The 21,634-nt window shown below is 37.8% G+C and overlaps 1 protein-coding gene across 2 annotated transcripts in view; it reads left to right on the top strand.

Moving 5' to 3' along the window:
* LOC132280782 (zinc finger protein BRUTUS-like) overlaps positions 1–21,634 on the top strand; it is a 51,794-nt gene that overhangs the window by 6,871 nt on the left and 23,289 nt on the right. For both annotated transcript variants that reach the window (XM_059782526.1, XM_059782525.1), the window contains exons 2-7: positions 9,654–9,863; positions 18,265–18,459; positions 18,545–18,912; positions 19,463–19,691; positions 20,046–20,214; positions 20,389–21,600. In XM_059782526.1, coding sequence (XP_059638509.1) covers positions 9,654–9,863; positions 18,265–18,459; positions 18,545–18,912; positions 19,463–19,691; positions 20,046–20,214; positions 20,389–21,600 — 2,383 coding nt within the window. The remainder of the gene's footprint in view (positions 1–9,653; positions 9,864–18,264; positions 18,460–18,544; positions 18,913–19,462; positions 19,692–20,045; positions 20,215–20,388; positions 21,601–21,634) is intronic.

The raw sequence follows: 21,634 nt of genomic DNA on the forward strand, positions 1-21,634 counted from the left end.
GGATGGGATTATTTCAGATTCCCAGAATGCCTTTGTTGGAGGACGGCAAATTCTTGATTCAGTTCTTATTGCTGGTGAATGTGTGGATTCAAGGTTGCGTAGTGGTGTTCCTGGAGTTCTTTGCAAACTTGAAATTGAGAAAGCTTATGATCATGTCAATTGGAATTTCCTTCTCTACTTGCTTAAAAGAATGGGGTTTGGAAGTAGATGGATGACATGGATTGAGACCTGTCTTTCGTCTGTCAAGTTCTCAATTCTTGTGAGTGGTTCTCCAGCTGGCTTTTTCGGGTGTTCTCGAGGTTTAAGACAAGGTGATCCATTGTCATCTTTTCTTTTTCTAATTGTTATGGAGGGTTTAAGCAGGCTCATGCGACGGGCAGAGAATCTTGGTCTTATCAAGGGATTCCGGGTGGGAAGAGATATTGACAATTAGGTGGAGATTTCACATCTACTTTTTGCAGATGACACTCTGGTTTTCTGTGATGCTGATGTGTCTCAACTTAGATACTTGAGATGCATTATGGCTTGCTTTTAGGCAGTTTCCGGGTTAAAGGTGAATGTGGCCAAGAGTGTGCTTGTCCCGGTCGGGAATGTTGAGGATATCTTTTCTTTAACTGCAGTTCTTGGGTGCAGGGTGAACTCCTTTCCCATCCCTTATTTGGGATTGCCCCTAGGGGTTTCTTCCAGGTTAGTGGGGAGTTGGGATTCTGTGCTTGATAGGTATGCAAAGAGGTTGGCTGGTTGGAAGAAGCAATATTTATCTAAGGGGGGTAAAGTAACTCTTATCAAGAGCATTTTATCAAGCCTTCCCACTTATTTGCTTTCTTTGTTCCAAATTCCATGCTCCGTTGCTGATAGAATCGAACAAATTCAAAGGAATTTCCTTTGGGGAGGTAGGGGAGATGAGTTCAAGTATCAGCTTGTTAGATGGGAGCAAGTTTGCAAGCCTATAAAGTTGGGGGGTCTTGGTATTAGATGATTGATCCCTTTTGATAAAGCTCTTTTGGGTAAGTGGTTGTGGAGATACGGGAAGGAAAGAAATCGTCCTTGGCGCAGATTAGTGTCTTGCAGGTATGGGGAAGATGTTGGTGGTTGGACTACACGTCCGGTTTCTATTGCGGGAGGAGTTGGGGCGTGGAAATCCATTCGACAAGGATGCGATGCCTTTTCCTCTCATATCAGATTCAGAGTTCGGGATGGTAGTTGCGTCCGCTTTTGGGATGATCTTTGGTGTGGGAACCAGCCTTTATGTCGTACATTTCCCAGGTTATATAGTATTACAGTTGATAAACATGCCATAGTTGCTAACTGTTATCATCTTGATAATACTGGGATTACGTGGAATGTTCATTTTCGGCGTTCATTTCAGGATTGGGAGTTGGAAGAGGTGAGCATTTTCTTGGATCAATTGTATCGGCAAGAAGGAATTGGTAGGGGTTTTGACAGTTTGAATTGGATTCCCTCTCTCACGGGCGTTTTACAGTTAGGTCCTTGTTTTTCTGTCTGTCTAATTTTGCATCCTATGATTTTCCTTGGAAGACTATTTAGTGCTCCATGGTCCCTACTAGGGTGGCATTCTTTGTATGGACTGCTGTTTGGGGAAAGATTCTGACGATCGATAATCTGAGGAAAAGGGGAAATTTTCTTGTTAATTGGTGCTGTTTATGTAAGCAGAATGGGGAGTCAGTCGATCATCTCCTGATGCATTGCTCTGTAGCGCGCGATTGCTGGAATCTCATTCTTGGCCTATTTGGCATGTGTTGGGTAATGCCACGTTCTACTAGGGAGCTAATTCACACTTGGAGAGGTTGTTGTGTGAGTAGGAGCGTTCGTGCTTATTGGAGATCTGTACCACATTGTATTTGGTGGTGTATCTGGAAGGAGAGAAATAGTAGAATGTTTGAAGGGAAGGAGTCGTCTACAGCGACACTGAAACTTTTTATCATTCACTCTCTGTTTTGTTATGTGAACAGAAGTTCGTGTTCCTCTTCTGTTGATTTAATTTCTTTTCTGGATTCTTTGGGGCCTTGAACCCCGGTTCCTTTGTCCACGGGACGCATTCCCCTATTGAACGCCCTTTTTAATTTATTATTACCTATAAAAAAAAAAAAAAAGCTTTCTCAATATTTAACTTACACAGAACACCGGAAAGCCCGCTATGAGTCCTAAAATCCACACATTCACTGGCAATAAGTACGGAATCCAGAATTTGTCTACCCCCAATAAACGCATTCTGAGACTTTGAAATAACTCCATCCAGAACCCCCCTCAACCTCGATACCAGGACTTTAGCTATAAGCTTATATAAACACTCAATGAAGCTAATAGGTCTAATAGACTGATGGGGAGGGCTGTGAATTTGGGTTTCATTAGGGGCTTCAGGGTGGGCAGAGATGTGGCTCATCAGTTGTAGATTTCCCACTTGCTGTTCGCGGATGATACTTTGGTTTTCTGCGACACTGATGTGTCCAAGTTAAGATATTTGAGGTGTGTTTTGGTTTGCTTTCAGGGAGTCTTTGGTCTGAAAGTAAATGTTGGGGTGAGTTCTTTGGTGGTACTGTAGGAGGTCCAGAACATTGCTTCTCTAGCTTCGGTCCTTAGTTGTGCGGTAGGCACATTCTCCATTTGTTATCTAGTCTTGCCCGTGGGATCTCCCTCTAGGAGAGTGGGGGGTTGGGATCTCGCAATTGAGCGGTTTGAGGGAAGATTTGCAAGGTGGAAGAAGCAGTATATCTCAAAGGGCGGGAAAGTTACACTTATGAAAAGTACCTTGTCGAGTCTTCCAACATATTTCCTTTCTCTCTTTCAGATTCCCTCCTTGGTGGCTGAAAAGATAGAGAGACTTCAACGGAACTTCCTATGGGGTGGCGTGGGAGAGGAGTTCAAGTATCATCTTGTTTGCTGGGAGTAGGTGCGTAGAGCCCTTTAATAGGGTTCTCCTTGTTAAGTGGTGGTGGAGATTTGGCAGTGAGCGACACAGATTATGGAGGAGAGTTATTTCGTGTTGCTATGGAGAGGAGAGAGGCGGGTGGTGTTGTTGTCCAATTTCTTATGCCGGAGGTGTTGGCATTTGGAAATTCATTAGAAAGGGTTGGGATGAATTTTCTAAGCGTTTTAGATTCAAAGTTTGAGATGGTAGGAGTATCTGCTTGTGGGAGGATTTTCGGTGTGGAGACCGTCCTTTGGCTTGTTCCTTTCCTAGGCTTTTTAGGATTACCGACTGTTATCGTCTTGATAATGGGAGGATTACTTGGGATGTGCGATTTTTGCGACATTTTTAGGATTGGAAGCGGGTGTTGTTTCAGCTTTCTTGGAGCTCTTATACAGCCTGGATGGTGGAGGTTCGGATTCTCTCATTTAGGTTCCCTCTTCCAAGGGAAGATTTGATGTCCGATCTCTTTTTTATTGCCTCCAAGGCTTTTCAGGGACTGACTTCCCCTGGTAGGCGGTGTGATGTTTGAAGGCACCTCTCAAAGTGGCCTTTTTTGGATGGACAGCAGTTTGGGGCAAAATCTTGACGCTTGATAACCTGAGAATGAGAAGACAGGTTACTGTGAATTGGTGCTGTATGTGCAAACAGAATGGAGAGTTGATCACCTTTTATTGCATTGCCCCGTGGCTCACGATTGTTGGATTCTTATTTTTGGCTTGTTCGGTGTTCAATGGATTATACCTAGGTCTACAAGAGGATTGATTGATGCTTGGAGAGGTTGCCATGTGGGCCCCCACGACCAAGTTTTTTTGAGTGGCCCCCTCTTGTGTTTGGTGGTGCATTTGGAAGGAACGGAATAGGAGATCCTTTGACGGATAGGAATCTCCTTCTGGGGTTTTAAAGTATTCGACTGTTTGCTCTCTTTTTTGTTAGGTTATGGGGAGAAATTGTAAATCTTTAGAGGAGATGGTTGATTTTTTTGGGCTCTTTGAGCTTTTCGTGCCTTTTGTCTTTTGCCCTTGTGTAGTTCCTTTGGATACACTCCCCTTTTGAGCGCTTTCTAATTCATTCTTACTTCTCAAAAAAAAAAAAAAAAAAAAAGAGAAAAAAAGAAAGAAAGATAGGTGCATGCTCTTTAAGCTTCGAAGTCCTATCCTGATATTCTGGTTTTTTCAATTTTTTTTTTGATACTATAAATTAAAATCTCATTTGAGCACTTAAATAACATTCAACCCAATTTAATAATGGTTGTTCCATTTACAATGCCCTCATATTTGGTTAGATTAATTAGGAAACTATTCGAACTCCCACTCTCTACCACTTGATAGTCTCATTTATGGTTTCTCAAATCCCTCTCTACACTCGAGCACTCTTACCAGACCGGCTAATTTTCCAGTCTCTTCAATCCCGAGTTTGATAATAATCATATGCCTCTCGATTAATCATTCACGCAGTTTTTCTATTTTTTATTTTAATCTCCTAGTCTCCCACTCTCTTTCTAACTCACTATGTTATGGGGCATTGACTGGTGCAAATGCTTGGACTGTCAAGCATGAAAGCTTTGGTTTGAATCCTAGAGCAGCCACTTTTTTAATAATGCCAGAGTTTAGGTTTACATCTAGTCCACCCATGCTAAACACCCTTGATAAACGGGGCAAGAACTAATAATAAATCTTGACTATCTAATATACTGAGTTTATTAAGAAAATATTTTAAATAATCAGCCTAGCAACATCTTTTAGCTTATTTGAGTTTATGAATTTATAGGCATAATTCATTTACAGAACATAGCGACCAATTTATTTATTTAGTTGTTATTATGGAAATTGTCTAACTCCTTTCACCCAAAGCTAAAGCCTAGTTGTACATGCCCTACCCATTCCATTCTTCAATATGAATTTTCCTATTGTTATCCTTACCATTGTTCAAAATATTTTGATATTTTAAAATTGTCATTGGTGAGCACTCTCTTTTTTTTATTAGGAGTTCTATTTTTCCTTCCTTTTTAACGGTGTGTACCAAAATGGTCCCTAGTTTACTTATTTAATTTTTTTTTTTATAATCATTACAGAAAAAAATACTTTTTCATAAGAAATAAGGAAATGTTCTAATGTGTATAATAGTATTTTGATTAATAGTTTAATTGTTATTAACAGCTCTATACTTTCTCCCTCTCAAGTGACACATACCAATTATACACATTATTAAATGACTTTTATTTTTGAGATGATAAAAGTTGAATCTTTAACTTCACTCTTCTCTATAAGAAGCTATGCTTGAATATTTATCATTGTATCATGCAATAGCATTGGATATATATATATATATATATTATATTATATTACATGATTGAATATCAAATAAACAAAATTATATGTGGACAATTGGACAAACATAAAAAGCCAAATCCAAAAAACTGTGGAAGACAAGAAATGAAGGCAAAAATGAATGGAAAAGTGACGAGTGCTTGCGAAAAAGTAGCCGACCATTAGGACTCATTTGGATTTAGATAATTATACACAAATTTTTAAGTTTAAATTGTGCTTTACCTTAAAATATGCTCTTTTTGAAGGTAGTACACAGGGAATAGTGGAACACTTGTAGGATGAAAGTTAATTAAATTATGTGGAAAGGGGAAATCTAATCCATCATTTATTTGGATTAAGGTTTTATTTATAACCAACTTTTGATTTTCTGTTGAAAACAAAAAAAGGAAAAAAGAAAAGGTATTCTGGTTATATATATATATATATATAACGCTTTTGCGTACCTACTTCATCTTGGATATAGATTAGCATTGTATCCTTCTTATATAGACAAAATTGCCTTTATGCTTCTTTTTGTTTACTCATTTTAAGTGAGGTAGCACTGTAACCTTAAATCTTCTTGTTCCATTCCCTTCTGCCAATCTTGTGGCCTGCTGCAATTTCTCTTGCCATATTTACTGCCTGTCACTTTTAGTGCTACAATCAACCGATGACATCCTCATGCTTGCCAATTTTGCAGCAACCATCACACCACGAACTATACCATTCACCACTAAGTGGCATTTTCATACTCATAAATTTCTACCATTATCAACAAACCAACCACATCCACTTACTGTAAAATTTAAGACACTCTGGACTACTTACTGTAAAACCTTAGAATAGTCCTTATCAGCAGCTATATGTTGCTGTAGTCAGTTATTCAGGGAAGTGGCTGTGGAGAGAGAGACGGGGGCTGGCCATTGTACTCTAAATAAATTTTCCACTGAACTGCTGCAGTGTACTTCACTAAGGGTTTTGTTGCATTCTCTTATCTTTTTAATCTATATTTACTAATTGTCCTTGATATTAATAAGTTGGTGTTAAATCTTTTGCTCACTGAAAGCTGGGTATGGTACCAAGGGCTTTGTGGCCTAGTGGTATCTCCTCTACCTCCCAAAGTGGATGGTGAGGGTTTGAGTCCCCAAAGGGACAAAGTGGGGGTGTGTGTGTTTCTTGTCAATAAAAAAAAAAAGAAAAAAAGAAGCCTGGGTATGTTGCTCTCCTACTTTAAATGTGAAGTTGGATAACTTTACCGATATATATAGTAGAAGGGGTTGCAATCTTGTAGTGAGTGCAAATGGAAGAGAAAAATGTGAATACATGGGGAGAGATTTGAGAATTGTTGTCAAATTTTTGGAGACGTGTCATAGTTTCGAAGATTTTTCATTCCTTTTATCGAAATATCTATGATATTCATTAAAGGATAGTTTAGTCGCTCAATTTGAGAGACAAGTTGGGGACGGAGCAATTTTCCTGCTTAATATAATACTATAGATTTATAATGATTATATTTCGATGATAAAAGAATATGTGTTAAGGCCTGTTTTAGATCCATTAAGATTAGGTCATTATCATTTATGACATTTATAAAAAGATTAATCTTAAGAAGCATAAAGTCTTTTGTTACTATAAATGACACATCCTTCTACTATTGATTCTTTTGTTTTATAAAACAAATTTTCAATCCTATCCGTTGCACGGGTTTACCTCTAGTACACTTGGAAAAGTTGCACGGGTTTACCTCTAGTACACTTGGAAAATAAACCTATTAAAATTTCGCGCATGAGTTAGAAATGAGTTGATCCTGTAAAGTATTAGGAACTAGTTTGTTCATCTTTGAAAGATTTGGACTTAAATGGGCCACAAGAGAATTCTTTGGGACAAATTAATAATTGTGAGATACGATTGGTTATGTAATTGTGGTTACTTATATGCTTTTTGTGCAACATATTTAGCTGGAGACATAAGAGGATCGTAATCATTGTTTTGATAAAGGTATTTGATGGAATTACGAATGGTGTTGGTGTTATATATATGTGTGTATATTTTGTAGGAGAAGGCATCAAATGTATAGCGGGCAGTTGCCTGTTTCTTAATTCTAATTCGTTTTAGATCCAACTGATTCATCACATATTTTGGTTATGATCACTTATCCAAAAAAAAGAAGAAGAAAATGTTTGGGTTATGAATTTATGATCCCTTGGACTAAAGGAGAAAGCGCTAGTGTTGAAGATCATCTATGAGAGACGACTAGTGTCATAAAAGAAAAAAAGTAGGCAGGGTAGGTATTTAATTAAGAGTATTTATATATTTATCCCTATATTTTGTAGGACAAGGCATCAAATATAGCGGGCTGTTGCCTATTTATTAATTCTAATTCATTTTAGATCCAACTGATCTCAAATGTTTGGGTTATGAAGAAGAAGAAGAAAGAAATTGTTTGGGTTATGATCTGTCGGACTAAAGGAGAAAGCGCAAATGTTGAAGATCATCTATGGGAGACAACTAGTTTCATAAAAGAAAAAATAGGCATGGTAGGTATTTCATTAAGATACAGCACATCAATTTTATATAAATATGCATAATTAATGATTGGATACGCGCAGCACCTGAATAGGGTACTTCTAGAAAGGCAATTTAGTAATGTTAGTTCTGTTTACGCAAGGTGTTGGAGGGAGTGGAGTGGAAATAGACTTTGAATTTTGGTGTACTTTTCGATAAGTTGGTGCTTGTAAAAGAGCAAAGCTTAAACAACTGAAGCATTTGAATTTAACTTCTGCTAATTTGTTTTCTTCTATGCCTCATTATAAAAATTGCAACAATCACATGCTTCTGGACAAATCACACTATAAAAAATTACTTATAAATTAAGATAGGCACATTGGTTTTGAGAAATAATGTAGATGCTGTGCCTAAAAGTGGGCATCACAGAACAATCTTCTCTTTTAATGATCAAAAAGGCGAAAAACAAACACACTGCACCAGCTTCTCTATATGGAAAAAGAAGTGGCTAACCAATCAAAATAGTAATGGCGACAAAGTTATTGTGCATATCATATGCCATAAGTAAAACACAAGTTAACACATTCAATAAATGACTCGTTATGTGGCAGAATTATCAGCATATACCACCATTTGAGAAGTCTCTTCACAACACATAGTGGATGCAGAAACATTATCAACATACACCACCATTTGAGATGTCTCTTCACAACACATAGTGGATGCAGAAACATTATCAATATACACCACCATTTGAGATGTCTCTTCACAACACATAGTGGATGCAGAAACATTATCAACTTACACCACCATTTTTTATTTTATTTTATTTTATTTTTGATAAGTGAACATACACCACCATTTGAGATGTCTCTTCACAGCACATAGTGGATGCAGAAACATTATGACACCTGTTATCGTCCTTTTCAAATATGCACTACCATTTCATTTATGTGCATCCATTAGCAATTCTGAAACTTCAATTTTAGCTCCTTTTCAATTGTTCAAGTAGTCTCTTTTTCCTCAATATAAAGGTTTGATTTGATATTTATTGACACCTGCCTTAATCAGAAACTTACTTTTTGTTTGCCTCACCTGAAAAGGGAAAATTAATCCCCTAAATCAAGGGATGAACCCCGCCAACTCTAAAGCATGTCATCGAACTTTTAATTTGTATAATGCATGTGAGGTAGCTTTAGGAATCATGATTATTTCACATTCTGAACAGATGACAGGCATTTCTAACACCACTGAGACACCCAAACAACTATGCACCAAGTGCTGCATGCAGTATTTGGCCTGGCCTGATAAATATTGATGATCGACTTTGCTGGATTTTCCCTAGTCCAAAATGACAAGTTGATTGCATTTCTTTCAACTTGAAATGCTAATGAACACGCATATTTGAGGAGATTTCCTTAAAGCTGTAACGATTTGGTGGAGGTGTCTCATTCTAGAGAGGTAGAAGCGATGTCTCTGGGGCCTAGAATGCATTGTATTGGGCACATATGTGTGCATTTGATACATTGCCATGTAGGAGCAACAACCTCCTGAATCACAGTGAGAAGGAGACCAAGTGTTGGATAAATTCTAGGCAAATAAAAAGTAAGGTGCAATAAGGTATATGACAAATATGCAAACAAAGCTGCAAACAAAAGACGCGATAAAGGAAAACAATGATAGCAAATGTAGTAATGTATTTATTACTATCTGTATGATTGAAATCTAATTATAATTTGTGATAAAGTTACCTTATTGCTAGAACTCTTGAGATGGTCTTTAGGGAGTGAATCCATTCTTCAGAAGACAATGTAGGAATGTATGTTTAATGCTATCTTTGCCACCCTGTTTCCAGAGGGCTTCCTTTTGGCTACATCCAGTTATTGTTATATGAAATATTTCTATTGCAGGTTATCTTTCCAACTCTTGATATACGTGTGAAGAATGTGGCACAAACGTACTCATTAGAGCACATGGGTGAAAGTGATCTTTTTGATCATCTATTTGAGCTGCTAAATTCTAACATGCATAATGATGAAAGCTTCCTGAGAGAGTTAGCATCTTGTACTGGAGCCCTTCAAACATCAGTTAGTCAGCACATGTCGAAGGAAGAGGAGCAGGTATCAAATCATTTTATTTGGATGTTCTTTGCATTCTTGTTTTGTGATCTTTGGAATATCTCCCAAGCATTTTTTTCTCACTACTATGTACCTGAAACAACGAACAACTAGATTCAAGAAAAATCAAGAACATAAAGTCATGTTATATTCTTTGGAAGATATGGGGATTATACATTAAAACAGATACAAGAATCATTTGTGCCTGAGTTATGATTGCTATATTAGAACAAATTGATATTTTATTTCATAGTTTCTCTAGATTATGACGGCTGTACTCCCTTCCAGCTTCTTTATCATCAGCTTGTCTTAGACCCAGGTTGTGTGTTGTCAGCTTAATTATTTATCACTGATAACTTGTCCAACATTGAACTTGCTTTTACTTCTGCTTCAGAACTTGTTGAAATTGCAATTCTCATTAAAAGAAAATTTTCTGTTATGATGAGTTTTTAAAACTTTGTAATTGTTGATACAGTTTTATAGAATACTTATTTTTAAGTTATTCTTGAATGTTGTCAAGTCTCATTCTCTTCATTTTTGTGGAATGATTTACAAGTCTTCAAATTTCTTATTGTTAAATCTTAATATAGCAACAACAAAGCAATTTTGTTTCTATGTGTAATGATGAAATATGAAAAATAGTTGCATGATATTCTTGCAACCACAACCAAATTTCTAATTCTCCTCCACTTTTGTGTTCTGAGGTCTCCAAATTTCTTGTTCTTCTAATCTTAATCGTGGTTTGGAGGCGTGGACGAGAAAGCAATGTAACGGGGGTAACAGTACAGAATTGGTTGCCGCAGTTGTGAATTTTTGTTGATCTTGCAGATGGCCCCAAGGAGTAGGAGAACTGTCTGTGTGTACAAGGGAGGGAGGAGCGTCACTTGTTCTCTTTTCTCTCTATCTTGCAGTGGTTCTCTGTATTATAGCTTGGATCAGTGCGTCTTTTGAGGAAATTCATTGAGAATTGAAACTTACAACATTTCTTAGTTTTTTTTTTTTTTTTTTGGTGTTTCCAACCTTTTAGTAATTTTTCTATATGTGAACCTTATTTGAGTTGTCTTCTTGGTGGGTTATAAATAGAGTAAAACTTGCATCTGATTGTCTTTCAGCATGAAAGATCAGAAAAATCCGAACATTAGTGGGAAAACATGTTCATCTCTCACAAGGGTTCCTTACTAGCATGTACACTTTTGTTGGTAGTACGTACTTGAATGGTAATGGACAATAACACGCATGAGGTTGCAGTTATGCATGCATGAAGCCATGTGAATCATTATATTGTTTGAAGACTTTCAGTAGAACATAATTTCTACATTGAAACTGTGGTCATAATATATTTATCATACACATGTAAGTTTGATTACCTGGACACATGTTGAACATGTCCCAGGTGTGTTTAGTGTATCATGATGAATCTATCTGCCATATTTACATTCTAAGAAGCACAAAAACGGATACGGGATACAGATACGACACGACATGGACACGGATACGACACGACGCGGACATGGACACAACGACACTGCAAATCCTAAAAAAATAGGACGGATATGGTGGGGACATGATGAATAATAAATATTTTATATATTTATATATATATGATGTTGTACTTTAAGAAAGATGGTTAAGAAAGAGGAAAAAAAAAAAAAAAAAACAAAGAAACAAAGAGGATTATGTGGTTAGAAAAAGAATTAGGGCTTAATTAAAATAAAGATAAGAATGCATAGAAGAGAAATTTCATGGAAACAAGCGGAAAAAGGGAAAAAGGACAGAAAAAAGAATTTTGTTGCGAAAGGAAAAAAAAGAAGTATCTAATTTCTGTGAAGAAGAAGAAGAAGAAAGAAAAGGGGGGGGGGGGGGGGGGGAGCATCGAATGAATGACAACGAAACTTGGTTTGTGGGAGAATAAGAGGGCCGAAGTTGTTCATGCAAGAGTTTGAACTAAAATATAAGTTTAAATATCTGATTATATTAATTTAAAATTGTTTTATAAAACAACTTTTAATTAATTTTGTGATGACCACCATATTATTGAAAGTTATTAGACAACTCCTCATATTTACACTTTGTTGAGATTAGGGCTAGAATAGAAGAGGCGGCGGCGGAGCCATTGTTGGGAATTCAGTGTCCACTATGTGTATATTTACAAGTGTACAAATAACGAAAGGACTAAATACCCCTTTGGGGTAGGTAAATTACAAGAGTGACCTAATTCAATTATTCTAACACTCCCTCCTCAAGCTAGAGAATATACATCATATAATCCTAGCTTCGAACAAATATCCTTCAACCTATTATGACTGAAAGCCTTGGTGAATATATTTGCGAATTGATCTTCAGACTTCACAAATGGAGTAGAGATGTTCCCACTCAATATTTTGTCTTGAATAAAGTTACAGTCAACTTCAATATGCTTTGTCCTCTCATGAAACATTAGATTAGAGGCAATATGGATAACTACTCTATTATAACAGAACAACGGAAGAGGAATCTGAACTTCTAGACCAAGTTCTTTAAGAAAATGTTGTAGCCATGTCAAGTCACTAGATGTATGAGCCATTACCCGTTACTCAGCTTCAGCGCTAGATTGTGCAACCACTATTTGCTTCTTACTCTTCCACGTAGCCAAATTACCTCCGAAGAAGTGCAGAATCCTGTAGTGGATTTTCTATCGGAAGGAGAGCCAGTCCAATCAGCAACTGTAAAACCTTCCACCCTAAGGTGACCATTGGATTTATACAACAACCCGAGGCCTGGGCTCGCTTGAGATATCAGATAATTCGAACAACAACATTCCAATGTGGCATCCTAGGAGCTCTCATGAAATTAGGGATGGCAAAATTTGACACGACCTGCTAACACGACTCGAACACAACACGAGTTAAGTGGGTTTGGGTTGACCTTAAACGGGTTTGGGTCGTAAATGGGTTGACACGATTAACCTGTTTAGTTAATCGTGTCGTGTTTGGGTTAAGGGGTTCAACTCGTGTAACTCGTTTAACTATACGTGTCATAAACAAATTTATATTCAAGTTCCAAAACAACTATCTAAACTCGTGTCTTATAATTTATTCTTTTGTAAATTAGAGATTCTTTAGTAATATGGTTGGATGGAAACTTATATTTTTCTAGTATTTATTGTTTGATCGAGTATTATTAATAATTTAAATAATATAATGATTTGTTTTAGTAAATAGGTTATTAAACGGGTTACACGTGTAACTTGTTTAATAAACAGGTCGGGCTAGTGTTGAGGGTTCCTGACACGATTATTAAACGAATCGTGTTCGGATTGAGCTGTTTAGTATAATAGTCTTAGAATGACATGACACGATTATGACCCGCGAACACGAATTGCCACCCCTACATGAAATGGCTCACTACAGTAACCGCATATGAGATATCAAGCCGAATAATATTGAGATAAATTAGTTTCCCAACTAGTCGTCCGTATTTGCCGGGGTCATCAAACAAATCACCTTCATTAGCCAAGAGTTTTGTGTTCGGATCCATAGGAACATCAATTGCACGACCACCTAACAGACCTTTTTCTTCAAATAAGTCCAACACATATTTTTTCTGGGACAAATTGATACCCTTCTTCGATCTAGCAACTTCAATTCTCAATAAATATCTGAGTTTACCCAAGTCTTTAGTATGAAACCGATGTTACAGATACTCCTTCAACTTAGCAATGCCCGTAGAGACATCACCTGTAATAACAATGTCATCCACATACACTACAAGGAAAATGAAATGAGCTCGAGTAACACTGAATGATCTGTCTGGCATTTGCGAAGACCAAATTCTAAGGTTGCCTCAGAAAATTAAGCTCTCGATGATTGTTTCATACCATAAAGGGCCTTCTTCAAGCGACAAACATTGTGTCGATACTCCACTTGAGCAACAAACCCATGTGGTTACTCCATGATGACCTCTTCAACTAAGTCCCCATGTAAGAAAGCATTCTTGATATCCAACTGAAATAAGGGCCAATGGGACACAAATAGATGAAATCTTGGCAACAGGAGAATATGTCTCATCATAATCAATACCATAAGTCTGAGTATATCCTTTAGCAACAAGATGTGCCTTTAAATGCTTAATAGAGCAATTAGGAAGGTATTTGATAGTGTAAACCCACTTACAACAAACAGGTTTAGTTCCAGGAGGCAAAGGAACAAGATCCCATGTCCCATTATGATGTAGGGCATCTATTTCATCTTCCATTGCTTTTCTCCAGCCTAGATCAGGAAGGGCATCCTGCAGAGTCTTAGGAACAAGGGTAGCAGACAATTGGGATGAAAAACATGAGAAAGAAGGTGATAGAGAATTATATAATACATAATTAGTAATGAGATGACGAGTAACACAAGACCGAGTACCTTTATGTAAAGCAATAGGTAAAGAGTCAGACATAGCAGACGGTGCTGGATCCAAAGACTCCGCAGAAGACGGAGGAAGCATAATAGGCAGAAAAAATATCGATTAGGGAGGATCAGGATTAAGAGACAAAGAGGGAAGAGGTGGAAAAGATGACTCAGGAGTAATATCGATAGGAGGACTATAACCAGAAAAAATATGGGACCGACTTGGAAAAGGAGACATCAACACTGTGAAATATCGCCGTAAGATAGGACTGTAACAATGATAACCCTTCTGAGTGCGACAATACCCAAGAAACACACATTTAGTGGCACGAGAGTCAAGTTTTCAGGACCAGGTCCAAGGTTATGGAATAACAAACACACCCAAAAACGCCAGGAGTAAGAGTGAACAGGGTTGAATCAAGAAATAGGATGGAATGGGGAGATTTCCCTTGCAACATAGATGATGGCATACGATTAATAAGATTACAAGCAGTAAGAACAACATCACTCCAAAACTGTTTGGGAACATGCATATGAAATAAGTACATGATGTTTGATGAATAATGCCTTTAGCACGAAAATAAGTAACAAAAGGATCAGAGGAATATTTTTTGGCATTGTCAGAACGTAAGACTTTAATGGGACATCCAAATTGAGTTTTTATTTCTTAACTAAAAAATTGAAATATGGAGAATAACTCAGAGCGATTTTTCATTAAAAGTAACCAAGTCATACGAGAATGATCATCCACAAATTTCATGAAATAATGAAATCCATTCATAGAAATATGCTTTATTGATCCCTATACATTTGAATGAATTAACTGAAAAGGACTAGACACACGATTATTAACTCGAGATTTGAAAGATACACGACAATGCTTACTAAGCTGACAAGCTTCACAATACAGACAAAACACGACTAAGACTGGGGACTTGACGCTGCAAAACAGATAGTAACGGGTGGCCAAGGCGAAAGTGCCACTGAAATGGAGACAAAGAGGACTGAAGAGCTCTGGGATGATGTTCAACATCGAAGTAATAAAAGCCACCTACTTTATGCCCGTACCAAGCTTCTTCTTTGTCTTGAGATCCTTAAAAACACATTATGTGGGATAAAATGTAACAGAGCTATGAAGACTTTTAGTGATTTTACTAATAGACATCAAACTAAAGGGAAATTGAGGAACATTTAAGACCGAAGAAATAGACAGAAGTTCTAAGTTGAGTTGTTCCTAAACCCGAAACCTTACTTGATGAGCCATTAGCAAGGGTAACACTTTGAGATGGAGCGACACAATGAAAATTAGATAAAAGATGAGAACTACCAGTCATATGATCAGATGCTCCAAAGTCAATAATCCAGGGAATGTGAAGGGAAGACAAGAGGCATGCATACGTACTACTTGATTGGGCAAAGGAAGCCATGGAAGATGAGGTGGATATCCGTTGCTGAGACATAAGTTGAGCATACTCATCTCGTGAGATAGTGATCATTTCGGACTCAACAACCTGATGAGAACTAGAAGGTGGAGCAGGGGAACTAGAACCATCCTCTTTGGAGAACACTTGATGTGCATAGGCAGAAAATTTTGGTTTCCCATAAAGGTCCCAACAATAATTGACTGTGTGATTAGTTAGACCGCATGGAGTACATTTTTTCGATTCTCTACCTCTGCCACAGCCCCCTCTTGAGTCATGGCCACCACGTGTAGAACGATTATCACGGCCTCCACGAGAATTTTTAAGTACACCATGGGAGACAACCTACACTGAATGCTCTTATCAGCATGTACCACCACTTGAAGCAACCCCAGAAGTGCCACTAGATAGAGTAGCTCGCTGGAGTATGGAAAATATATCAGGGAGAGAGGGAAGTGTAGGCCTGCCCAAAATTTGTGCCCGAACTGGTTCATTCTCCGGCGACAACCCTGTGAGAACTTGAACAACATTAAAATCCTCATGTTGTTGTTGCATACACTGCACATCAGAAGTGATGGGCTGATACAAGTTTATTTCTTCACAAATTCCCATCGCCTTTGAGAAATATTCTTCAAAACTTTGAGTACTCTGCTCAAGGCTAAAGTATTGTTTGCACACCTCGTAGATGCGTGTAATATTTCCAGTACCCGAATATAATTGTTTGAGACGGTTCCATATATCCTTGGCAGTGTCCAGATACAGTAAGTTGGAGCTAATACTGGGTTCAATACAATTCAACATTAAATAAATAATTGGAGCATTCCTCTATTTCCATGAACTGAATTCAGCATCATTGTCTTTAGGTTTATCCTTAACCAAATGAGTGCCAAGGCCTTTAGCTTTTAGAAAAATTTCTACTGACTTGGACCACAAGATGTAATTCTTGTTGGTCTCGTTTCGCATGCGCTTTGTTTTAGGCGTTTTGGTTTTGGCTAAAACAGAAATAGTGTTTTTTGCTGTAGGAGTGTTCTGGAAAAAAATCGGAAGCACATTTGGGAACGATGTTTTGCTGTGGAAATGTCGGGCCCGTGTTGCACTACTATTATGGTTTTGGGCCATGAACAATTGTCAAAACAAGAAAAAGCAACTTTTTGGTGTTTTAGTTTTGGGCTACTATTCACGAAGTGTTTTAGCATTGTGTAAACTAAAACAAGGCCGCACCAACATGCTTTTGTTGCCAAAATCGACACTGTAGCAGCCCAAAAACAAAAATAGTAGAAACAAAATGCGTGCCAAATGAGGCCTAAGCTTCACTGAAGTCATTGGAGGGTTGAAGGAAGCTGTGGAAGAAAATAAGCTGGAACTGGTCGCCGTACCGAATCAATAAAACACAAAAAACAAATGCCTTGAACTAGCCAGAACAGATCTGCAATCGGAATCTGGTCAACCGGAAACTAACTGACCGGAATTGAGAGCTTATCAGATTTGATCAATATTGGAATTGAGGCCAATGATTCTCACGAGAGAAGAAAAGAAGTTTGGAAAAAAAAAAAAAATTATCGAACCTCTAAATCTATCTAATCATATCGGGTTAGCACAATGGGTCGGGTCTGGTGGCTAGTGTTGGATCAACTGGACATGTACTTATTCTTCACAACCAAACATACCCTTTCTCCTTCAAAGCCTTATTTGACTTTTATAAACATACACTATATATATATCTCTCGACGGCAAAGATGGAGTGAGAAGCAGCGGCGATGACTGATGACGACGACGACGACTGAGAATGGTGGCAAGAACTGTGACGATAGAGAATGGCAGCGACGACGATGATTGACTGTGGTATGACTACGATAATGGCTATGGTGGTGACGAAGGCGACAATGGAAACGACGACGACCATACCAACAAACACAAATGCGATTACAACCTCGCACACTTGAGACTTCGATCACAGTTCGCTCTGATACCATATTGAGATTGGGGTTAGAATAGAAGAGGAGGCGGAGCCATTGTTGGGAATTGAGTCTCTATTTCTCATTTTGATGCTTTGTGTATGTGTACAAGTGTACAAGTAACGAAAGGACTAAAATACCCCTTTGGGGTAGGTAAATTACAAGAGTGCCCTAATTCAATTATTCTAACACACTTCAACCTAGCTTTCTTTCTAAAAGTTCTTAAAAATCCCCAAGAATATGACACACGTGTTGGACACGTATCCATGGCGATTGGTGTGTCTGTGCCATGTCCGCACTGTGTCCGAATATTCAAAAAAAATAAAAAAATCTAGACATGTTTTTTTGGCGTGTCTGACACGTGTCGGGTGTGTCAGTGTCTAACGCGTGTGGGGGGTGTCAGTGTCTAGCACGAATTCTTTGTCCTTTTAGGCGTGTCCGTGCTTCATATTTTACATCAATTGGATGTAGTAGTTGAAATTATTTATATATCTAGTTTGTCTTCTGTCTTATTTTAAGTACACATTTACTAATGTGACATTCACATTGGTTTTAACATTCGAGAGAACCTTTACTGACACAGATTTTTATTTTGGTCTCGGTATTTTTGAACAAATGTGATTTGAATCATACAGGTTTTACTGAAATTATGCAGGTTTTTCCATTGCTCATTGAGAAATTCTCATTTGAAGAGCAGGCATCATTGGTTTGGCAGTTTTTGTGCAGCATTCCTGTGAATATGATGGCTAAGTTCCTCCCCTGGCTTGCATCTTCTATTTCACCTGCTGATTATCAGGATATGCTGAAGTGCTTGCTTAAAATAGTTCCAAAAGAGAAGCTTCTTCAACAGGTGACGGTTCTTTCAGTGCATTAAATATATATATATATATTTTCCCCTTCCGAGTGCATTAACGGACTACTATTGTTGATTTAAGGTTATTTCCACCTGGATGAACGATAGAAACAGTACTAGTTCTGTTATAAGTTGTGAAGACAGTCCTCAAATTTGGTGTTCTACAGATTCTAATGCTAGTACATCAACATATGAAACAGAAGAAGTAAATTGTGCATGTGAGTCTTTGAAGACCGGGAAAAGGAAATACTTGGGGTTGAGGAGTGATGTTACTGATGCCACCGGGTTGCATCCAATAAATGAAATATTGCATTGGCATAATGCAATTAAAAGAGAGTTGAATGATATAGCGAAGGAGGCAAGGAAGATACAGCTTTCAGGAGATTTTTTCAATTTATCAGCATTCAATGTGAGGCTAGAATTTATAGCTGACGTTTGCATCTTTCACAGGTATGCTTTATTATTGTGCAGGTTATATAGCTCTTCTTTTCTATTTTTATTTGCTATTGGTTATTTTTATGAAAAGATACAAGTCCACTTTCATTTTTTTTTTTTACAAGTAAAAATTAATGAAATTCCTTCTATTTTAATACATGACTAGAGAGAGGAGACTTCATGTATTAACACCATATTGACTTTCATTTGAGGTAGGAGATCTGAGAAGGGGGCGGCCGCGGGGGGGGGGGGGGGGGGGGTGGGAATGTTAGAGAAATATAAATCAAAGAGCCTTTATCATGTATTTGGTCTCATTTAAGGAATGAGCATGTCTTTTCAAGGATCCAAGAGTTATTATTGTTAACCTTTCAACAGTTAATGTGCCTATGCTTCCTTAAAATTTGGACTTGCATATAAGTATTTGGTCTTATTGGCATCATGACCTCCTGAACGGTCCTGAGTTCACCATACTTTTTTTCACCATTGTTCCAAAGTTCTAATGATCATGTTGTTCTTCTTCATTATAAACTAATTCAATGAGCATTGTTTCTAAATCTGATGACAGTATCGCAGAGGACAAGGTCATATTCCCTGCAGTAGATGGAGAACTCTCTTTTTTCCAGGAGCATGCTGAAGAAGAAAGTCAATTTAATGAGTTCCGGAGTTTGATTGAAAGCATTCAAAGTGCAGGTGTGAATTCTAGTTCAACTGCTGAATTTTATGAAAAATTATGCTCGCATGCTGATCAAATAATGGAGACCACACAGAGACACTTCCACAATGAGGAAGTTCAGGTGAGCTTTTTCTTGAGTATGCAACAGCTATGTTTTGAGATGTTTTGTGTCTGGTTTCAAGTTATGAGCAGAAGCGTTTCCTGTATTCCTGCATGAATGAAATGGAAAATAAAGATTCTGTCGTAGTGAATGAGGATGAAAATTTATCGTTATGAAAAAGCTAACGTCTCTTGTAGGAAGTAGATAAATAAACAAATATCATCTGTATCTTTTCAATTAAATGTAGGATTAAAGATCTTATTGACTATATCCTCCGCAGTTCATTTTAATCAGCAATGCATGACTTAAAGCCTAGGTTATGGTATGTTACCTTCAATCCTTGAAATGAATCTGCTATGATTTCTGCACGTCTAGGTTCTTCCACTTGCGAGAAAGCATTTTAGCTTCAAAAGACAGCGGGAACTCTTGTACCAAAGCCTGTGCGTGATGCCACTGAAATTGATTGAACGTGTCTTGCCATGGCTGGTAGGATCATTAACCGAAGACGAAGCCAGAAATTTCCTTAATAATATGCATTTGGCAGGTTCTGTACGCATCTGTTATATTACCTTTTATAAATAATATTGATTTATTCATCAAAAAAATAAAATAATGATTGATTTGAAAACAGGAGTGGTTCTGTCTATTTCATTCTAAAATTCAACTGATATTGTTCTCTATCTATTTCATTTCTAATTGAGATTGTCTTGTGTTTCAGCTCCAGCAGCAGATAATGCTCTGGTAACTCTTTTTTCTGGTTGGGCTTGCAAAGGACGTACACAGGGTGTGTGTTTGTCTTCTGGAGCAATTGGTGGTTGTCCTGTCAAAAGGTTCACTGATATTGAAGAGGACTTTGTTCGACCATCTTGTCCATGTGAACTCTCAGTTCAGACAAAAGATGATAAAAGGCCAGTCAAACGAAATCTCTCTATGCCATGCCAAAACAGCCATGTATCTGATTCTTCCGTGACCATAAATGCCCAGAAAGTATCTTGTAAAGATCAGTCTTGTTGTGTCCCAGGTTTGGGTGTAAGCAGTAATAAATTGGGATTGAGTACTCTCTCCTCTGCAAAGTCTCTGCGGTCCTTGTCTTTTAACACTTCTGCTCCTTCTCTCAACTCCAGTCTTTTCATTTGGGAAACAGATAATAGTTCTTCTGATATGGGCTGTGCGGCGCGCCCAATTGATACTATATTCAAATTTCATAAAGCAATATGCAAGGACTTAGAATATTTAGATGTTGAATCTGGAAAGTTAAATGATCATGATGAAACATCCCTTCAACAGTTCATTGGTAGATTTCGTCTGCTGTGGGGTTTATATAAAGCTCACAGTAATGCTGAGGATGAAATAGTTTTTCCGGCATTGGAGTCCAAAGAGGCACTTCATAATGTGAGTCACTCATACACACTGGACCATAAGCAGGAGGAAAAATTATTTGAAGATATTTCATGTGTTCTTTCTGACCTTTCACGCCTTCATGAAGTTTTGAAGAGGACTCATATGACGGACGATTTATTTGGAAGTAACATTGAACTTTTTTCTGATCATAGTTGTGATGGAATGACAAAGTACAATGAGCTAGCTACAAAACTTCAAGGGATGTGCAGATCAATAAGAGTTACCCTGGATCAGCATATCTTCAGGGAAGAACGTGAGCTGTGGCCATTGTTTGGAAAACATTTTTCTGTAGAGGAGCAGGACAAAATTGTTGGCCGTATAATTGGGACTACAGGTGCTGAAGTGCTCCAATCAATGTTACCTTGGGTAACTTCTGCACTTACTCAGGACGAACAGAATAAAATGATGGACACGTGGAAGCAGGCAACCAAGAACACGCTATTCAATGAGTGGCTTGACGAATTCTGGAAAGGGACTCCTGAGTCATCTTTACAGACGGAACTATCAAAAAGTAAAAGTTCTGGAAAAGGTTTGTTCTATGCTTCTAGTTTTGCATGCGGAAT

Source organism: Cornus florida, unplaced genomic scaffold (assembly GCF_030987335.1).
Source record: "Cornus florida cultivar Cherokee Brave unplaced genomic scaffold, ASM3098733v1 CherokeeBrave_3.0.0_Hap2_Chr11, whole genome shotgun sequence".
NCBI lineage: Eukaryota > Viridiplantae > Streptophyta > Magnoliopsida > Cornales > Cornaceae > Cornus > Cornus florida.